A 7,730-nucleotide genomic window follows, 5' to 3' on the forward strand; every position below is an offset into this window, starting at 1 on the left:
CTTGAAGCTCTTGAAGGATGCGGCTGTTGACTGCAAAGGTGAAGATATGTTGCTGAGAATGAAGTCCCACTCATCGTTTAGCTGATTTCTGCTGGCTTTTAAATGTTTGTTGTGTTGGTGGGAGGTCCTCCCCAAAAATCCCCCCTCACCTGTACTTCTCCTCTCTCAAGTGTCAATCCAGTATAGCCAGAAGACCCTGTCCGTCAGAATCTGTTGACGGCCATTCCTCCAAAATATGTTAAACATCTGCAGTGGTTAATCTATTGTTGACCCTTTTATTTTTAAAATCATCAGAATAATACGTGAATAAACTTTCCAACGTAATAAACATGTCAATGAGGAATTGGCAATCGAACATAATTTATTTTTATGCTTCAGGAAGGACAGTTTGGAGATGTTAAGTCCCACTGTTGTGCCGGTTTCAAGGGCTGCCAGAAGAATATGCAACTTTTTATGTCTTTGATTGACATATCCATCATGAATGACACAGATCATTAAATAATGATTTCTAAAAATAAAAAAAACTCTCAAAATGATGGTTTGATCAGGTTTGGATTAAAAAGTATTGGAGATTATTCACAAGACATAAACATGATTAGGACAAGTGATGTGTGAGTGAGCTTTAGGCTATTTTGCGCCATAGCTAAAACTAGCTTCAACAGCCGTGTGCTTAGAATAATATTTTCACCAATAAATCACTATATAAGTCATAATGCCATACTTTTGAGAACACACAAAAACCTAAAAGTTTGTTAATAAAACCCTGTGTTTACTACAGCTGGGATTTCACTATCCAAACGAATTGTGTCCACGACTCTAGATATGTTGTGCAGCGTGGTAGGTTTAATTCAAAAATTTTAAATTTCATCTTCTGTGTTTAATTTTCTTTAAAACTTCTTTTCAGAAATGGCTGACTTTAAACACTAACATTTGTAGAAGCGGGAGAGTCCTTACCAAAAATGCCCCCTTAGCTGTACCACTCCTTTTCAACTGGCCCAGCCAGTAAAGCCAGGTAACCCTGTCTGTCAGAATCTATTGAAGGCCATTCCTTTTAAAATATGTTAAAATGTCTTTCATTCTCAATCTTTCATCTTTGATGAATCTTTTCTATTATATAAAAGTTTTCAATATTTATATACAAAAGTCACCCAAAACTCTGAATAGTAGACTTAGTAGAAGTTATACAATTAACTATGAGAAAAACGTTTTATTGTTGATATACAAAATTGCTTTTTTAGAACATGTACAAAGAAGTGAATTCATAAAATCATTGTACTATTTAGGAGTGAGGGCCATGCATTTGACACATAGGCCTTCAGTTGCGCACGTTTGAATGAATCCACCCCTCAATAACTACTTTAAGGTTCTTTATACACCATGCCATCAGATTCTGGTTTTAGTTTCCTTATGGTGTTTTACAGGTTAGTGTTGTCAATAAGCCCTCTCTCCAGGCCTCTGCAGATCAGTTTCATTTTAAGACATATTTTATTTCTAGTGTTCCTAACTAGTGAAATCTCAACAGCTCATATTAAACCTTATATTTTATTTTAAGTGTACATTCTTGTTAATACACATATAATTTATATACCCTTCATAAGAAATTAAGAAAGATCAAGCTTGAACTAATCAAGTAATTCTGCAATTTTTCAACAACTTCACCAATTCTCAAAACATCATGACTGGGAAGAGGCTGTATTTCTTCATACATTCATTCCTATCAAATGGTAAAAGGTTTCCCCAAACTCTGCACCAAATGTGTCAAACTTATTGCCCGTGGACTGACCAGCCAAGTCTATTTATCAGGCCCACCGAATGGTTGTGCCAAACATTAACGTGAGTTAAAGCTCCTGTTAATATCGTGATTTATAGAGATTTCAGTGTTTAAGATAAGATAAGGTACAGAGATTATGGATGTCAAATATATGAATAAAACTGATAAGGTGAATTCATTTGTTTAGTCAAGGAGAACCAATGAAAAAATAATGCAGATAATTGGAGTTTCAAACAATAAAAACCAAGTAACGATTTGGTTGATGCGGTCTCTTGAAACAGCTGATGCCGTGTCATAAAACAGTTGAAGGGCCACTAGATGGCCCTCTCAGTGGAAATTATACCAGGTTTGTGAGATTAGAGCCAAAGATAATAAAGCAGAGGGTCCCATCTAGTGGCCTATCAAAATAATGACACTGTATCATGAGGCCTCATCAACCCATTCGCTAGTTAATACAAATTTTGTTTGGCCAAATATTTGGGTTTCTTATAAGATTTTGCCCTTTGTGTGATTAAGTTTGACATCCATGCTCTACACAATCCAGTTCCCTTTTCGAAGTGTAGACTTTCATCTTACATTAAACACAAACAGTAATGAGATGTGTGTGTTTGGTAACTTATTCCTTTTTTATAACAAAGTTTCTTAAAAAATGAATAGTATATTTTTGGAAGTGTTTTTGTCCCTTTTTTTTCATTGTTGCCACTTTTGTATGGAACATTCATTTCTGGGGTGAACAGCTGAATGAAGTATCTGGGTTGTGCCATTGAAAAGTGTGTCAAACAGCTTATTCTGCTGTTTCTTTGACTCTTTATTGCCACATTTGACTGATTTGGATAGACTCTCTGTGATAAGGGAGTTTAAGCTGATGTTTCACAAATCTTAGTTGCTTTATTGTTTGTATTAAGCCAGAGTATCATCTCCAAACTAAAGTACAAGCTACGTATAACGGGGGATGTTCTAGCAAGGCCTCGAAGCGTCACTAGATGATGACATCCCAAAGAAGAACATTTCCTCACCCTGTCAACACTTGTTGACTGTGTTCTACAGATTTGAAGGTTGTTTCTTCTCACGCTACTAAAAAATAAAACTGACTTATTTCTGATTATTGTTACTGTGAGATATTTAATGCAGTTGTCGGCCATTTCCCGTTGGGATACTTTGTCCGGTCAGTTTCAGTACTTAAGCAACCTCTTCCCTCTTTCTGATAACTTCTGAAGGTTCTTGTGAATGCAGTAAATGGAGCTAGACAAAACTAGACCCTTGACAATCGCCATCTAATAAACCGGCTCAGGCTCAAACCTATACTGTCCAAAGCTGGTCATCTTATGTGTACCATTTGTTACCCTAACCCATGCATAGTTGAGTCCCATTGAAGTACTTTTATATGCAACAGTGATTTTAAATACCTAATTATATTACTAAAACTAGCATAACATAGGTATTTCAATGTTTTCAGAACAAAGTGTATCTTAATTGTTTTTCAGTTCCAGTTTAATTCTGACCTGAAAAGACTCTTTTCAAAAAGAAGCTTTTTTTGTAGGACTTTAAATGTATTTATTGACATTTTTGGATCTTGATGATGAGGACTTTCTCATTCTTTTAATACATTCTCATTGAACGGGTTGATGCGGATGATGACCTGGTAACAGATGATCCATAACCAGAACCTGCTCCCAAGCTGCTCCCAGAAAAGCCATAGCCAGAAGAGCTTGATGATGACCCTCCTTCAGAAAAAGATCATGAATGTTAGCTCTTGTTTCTGGATCCAGGTATAGTAGGAGATTAATCATGTTAGTGTAGGACTTACCAGCTCTTCCAGATGACTGCTGCACATGAACAGTTGCGCTGGCTCCTCCACTTGCCAGTCTAATATCAAAGCAATTGTTATTTTAATTTGTGTCTTATATGCCAGTTAGTTCAGTAAAGAAAGCATAATTCCACAAACCTGCTCTCTTCTCCTTCCAACAGTTTCCTGTAGGTGGCGATCTCAATGTCCAGAGCAAGCTTGACGTTCATCAGCTCCTGGTATTCCCGGACCTGGCGAGCCATGTCCTGCTTGGCTCTCTGCAGAGCGTCTTCCAGGTCCTTGATACGCAGCTTGGCATCCCTCACTGCCAGCTCCCCACGATCCTCAGCCTCAGCGATCTGAGCCTCAAGACTGACTCTCTGAAAACCACGTGTGAAACAAGTTTCAGTCATCAACAATACTTAACTAAAATGCCGAGGTTGAGTCGTCCTGCTGTACCTGTCCTTTGATGGATTCAATCTCGTTCATCAGACGGGCGATCATTCGGTTGATCTCAGAAATCTCAATCTTGCTGTTGCGGAGGTCATCACCATACTGTCCAGCAGAGGACTGCATCTCCTCAAACTGCAGGTCAAACAGATTGATTTAAGTCTCACAGCAGGTCCTCATCCAAACCCTTTCCAACTATACTCAACAGCTTACCTTCTGTTTGTACCAGGTCTCTGCATCAGCCTTGCTGCGGTTGGCGATGTCCTCGTACTGAGCACGCACTTCGGCAACAATAGAATCCATGTCCAGGTCGCGGCTGTTGTCCATCTCCACGACAGCAGAGGTGTCTTTGATCTGGGACTGAAGCTCAAGAAGTTCCTGGAGTCATAGAGGGTGTTAATAAAGAAATCCACTAGGATGAGCAAACATTTGAGCATGTAGAGACCAGGAATGAATAAATAAATAAATGTACTAATTACAGTTTTAATGTTTGAAAAAAAGTGTTGAACTTGGTACTTACAGCCTCGTAGACAGCTCTGAGGAAGTTGATTTCATCCTGAAGAGCATCAGCCTTGGCTTCCAGCTCCACCTTGTTTATGAAAGCTGCATCCACATCCTGAAGAGAAAAGATATTTTAAGTGATAATTCATCTATAACTATTGTAATCCAGTCACAATTTGAATCTTACCTTCTTCAAAAGCACAAATTCATTCTCAGCAGCTGCACGTTTGTTGATCTCATCTTCATACCTGGTGGCAATAGACATTCTTAGCACCGATCTTCATTTTGAGACATATTAAAAAAAACAAATACGATTTTTTGTTCAAATCCTTTCAATGCTCACTTTCTCTTGAAGTCCTCAACGAGTACTTGCATGTTCCTCAGCTCTCCGTCCAGCTTCACCTTCTCATTGCCCAAACCATCAAGCTGCATACGCAGGTTGGCAATATAGGCCTCGAACATGGCATCAACGTTGGAGTGGGGGGTTGTCTGCTGCTGAAGAAGATTCCATTTGGTTTCCAGCATTTTGTTCTGCTGCTCCAGGAAACGCACCTTTGAAAACACAATCAAAGAAGGTGATTAAAAAAGAACAAAAGTCATGAATAACATATGAATGGTCCATTCTGTAAAACATGCTGCGGTTCACTGTGAAATTACACGTATTATTAATCACTTATTATGAGAATTGGGATATTTTTTTTTTTTATTCAAGATAAACTATTTGTGCACCAACCTTGTCAATGAAAGATGCGAAGCGATTGTTCAAAGTCTTGATCTGGTCTTTCTCCTGGGTCCTGACAACCTGGATGTGGGGGTCAACACTCAGGTTGAGGGGTGCCAGGAGGCTCTGGTTTACTTGGACAGCAGTAATTCGGGGGCCGACAAATCCAGCTCCTGCATTACCAAATCCACCTGCGCCAGACGACACACTGAAACCGGAACCGGAACCGGCGCCAAAGCCAGAGCCAAAGCCCAGGCCAGAGCCAGAGCCAGAGCCTGAACCATAGCTTGATCCTCCACTGAAGCCAGAACCAACGCCATAGCTTGATCTGCTCTTGACAGAGAAGTTGCCCACTGGTCCGGCAATAGAACTTCTGGTGTTGCCACCAGAGACAGAGTACGACTTCCTGACTGACATCATCTTGAAGCTCTTGAAGGATGCGGCTGTTGACTGCAAAGGTGAAGATGTGTTGCTGAGAATGAAGTCCTACTCATCCTTTAGCTGATTTCTGCTGGCTTTTAAATGTTTGTTGTGTTGGTGGGAGGTCCTCCCCAAAAATGCCCCCTCACCTGTACTTCTCCTCTCTAAAGTGCCAATCCAGTTTAGCCAGAAGACCCTGTCAGTCAAAATCTGTAGAAAGCCATTCCTTTTAAAAATTGCAAAAATGTTTACATCATTCATATTCATAATTTATGTGTTTCAAATTGACCATTCACTGTCTTCTCATAGACCGCAATGTATTTATCAGAATTTGGTGTTAAGGTGTTGTGCTAAAAGTTAGCCTTTGGGATATTTGACAAATCAATTAAAGCTGTCCTTTCTGTGGATGGTGCAGCAGTATTTTGGCTTTCTTGACTACCAGGCAAAGGTAGTAAATGGCTTGAATATAGTAGTTGTTGTGCATTTAGTTTATCATTTTATCAGTCACTTATACAAAATTTGAATCTCTTCAAATTTGTGCAATCCAGCAAAATGTAACGTTTAACGTAAGATTCAGTACTAACTTTCAGGGTAACACAGCCAAAGTGTTCTTGAAAAGCAAAAATGTAAGCTTCTTATCTCATGTAGAACAAGAGTTCAACATTTAGACTGACCTATCTATCTTGCATGGATACCATTTGTTGGTCTGTTATCATTAAAATCACAAGACTTGCATTTGCCACCAAATGTAAAAAAAATGATATGGTTAAACATCGAAAATGGAATGTGGAGTCAAACATTAAGGCAAAACCTAGTTGGAGAATAAAAGTTAATAAACAATGGTTTGAAGTGCAATGAAAAAATTGAATTTAACTATCCTCAATTCATTCAGAGGTGTGTGTGTGTGTGTGTCCTTGGACGTGCATGGGTGTGTTCAAGGACCATTCGGTTATGTAATATTCTACTATAATTTCTGACAAATGAGTCTTCGACATTAAATAAATAACGAGAAAACACATGTTCACAAGACGGACAGCAATTACCGAGACTGAGAAATGACAAACTTAAACTTAAAGTTTCAACGGTTTGAACTTCAATTTGATGAAAGTGATAAACACTACTTAGGCTGCATGCCTCGTCCATCTTAAACATGCCGAACCAGTTTAACACATTCCTTACAAATCAGTAAAACCTTTTTTCTTTCCACCATAACTTCAGCAGTTATTATATAATTGCTTCTAATTTGCCTGCTGTTTCATTTTATAATGAATGATTTGTTTAGTATTGATGATGTGTTGTAACTACAAAGGTATGTGGCCCAAGGCTTATACATTTATAATATGTAGATATATTTGAAGCAGATGGAAAAACTACAGAGTTAGTTGTGACAAAGAATGTGGAAGAAAACAAAACCCTGTTTTTAGTGGATAAATCTTCTGATTTTGGTCTAAAATGCTGACTGACTGCTATGAATGGTTGTTGAATGTAGGTGGATTGACCAGGTAACACTCCCAATATACTTTGTCAAAGATATACATGTTGAGCAAACAGTCTGAGAAATTATTGGACAAACAATTAGGGAATTAGTCAAATTAGCATCCAACATAGCTTTAGGGGAAGAAGCTTGCATGTTTGTTTCACATATGTTACACACATAAAGTACTTGATTATTATTCAATGATTCAAAAATGTCCTGTATTTGTGTGAACACACATGCGTTGTTGTGTCAGTGAGGCTTTGCATTATATGCAGGGGTATGCTATTGACAACTTTTGAGCCAGTTGACATCTACTTTTCGTCACTTAGACTCACAACAGGAGAAACGGGTCCTATCAAAGAATAGCAAAGGGTGTGGCAAGAGACTCTCCACCTGGAGAAAGATAAGAGAGCAGGGGGGTGTCACCACTTGCCTTTTTAGAATTCCTCTTTGACCTGTTGGACAGGATTGGCTGTTCATCCATAGGTGGTGGCCTAAGGGCTATTCTGAAAGAGATGTGAGCAGTGAAAGTGGGAGGACTGTTTGCTGATCCTCCCCCAAGACCAACAAAGCCATAAAAGCTGGCAGGGTTTCAGTCCACTGC

General features: G+C 38.8%; 1 protein-coding gene across 1 annotated transcript; it reads right to left on the reverse strand.

Annotated features, from left to right (window-relative positions):
- Positions 1 to 3,370: 3,370 nt before the first annotated feature.
- On the reverse strand, positions 3,371 to 5,649 carry LOC148070526 (keratin, type II cytoskeletal 8-like). The gene is made up of 9 exons (XM_087800792.1): positions 5,242 to 5,649; positions 4,852 to 5,060; positions 4,696 to 4,756; positions 4,528 to 4,623; positions 4,221 to 4,385; positions 4,017 to 4,142; positions 3,717 to 3,937; positions 3,579 to 3,637; positions 3,371 to 3,492 (listed from the first exon to the last, which is right to left on the reverse strand). The coding sequence occupies exons 1-9, from the start codon at positions 5,647 to 5,649 to the stop codon at positions 3,371 to 3,373; spliced, it is 1,467 nt and encodes a 488-aa protein (XP_087656918.1).
- Positions 5,650 to 7,730: the final 2,081 nt, after the last annotated feature.

The sequence above is a fragment of the Callionymus lyra genome, chromosome 10 (assembly GCF_982586985.1).
Source record: "Callionymus lyra chromosome 10, fCalLyr1.hap1.1, whole genome shotgun sequence".
NCBI classification, from domain to species: domain Eukaryota; kingdom Metazoa; phylum Chordata; class Actinopteri; order Syngnathiformes; family Callionymidae; genus Callionymus; species Callionymus lyra.

Coding starts and splice junctions, on each gene's coding strand:
- LOC148070526 (XM_087800792.1), bottom strand. CDS start 5,649: ATGATGTCAGTCAGGAAGTCGTACTCTGTCTCTGGTGGCAACACCAGA. Junction 4,624..4,695: donor AATTTGTGCTTTTGAAGAAG/GTAAGATTCAAA, acceptor TTTTCTCTTCAG/GATGTGGATGCAGCTTTCAT. Junction 3,638..3,716: donor TTGGAAGGAGAAGAGAGCAG/GTTTGTGGAATT, acceptor CTTTGATATTAG/ACTGGCAAGTGGAGGAGCCA.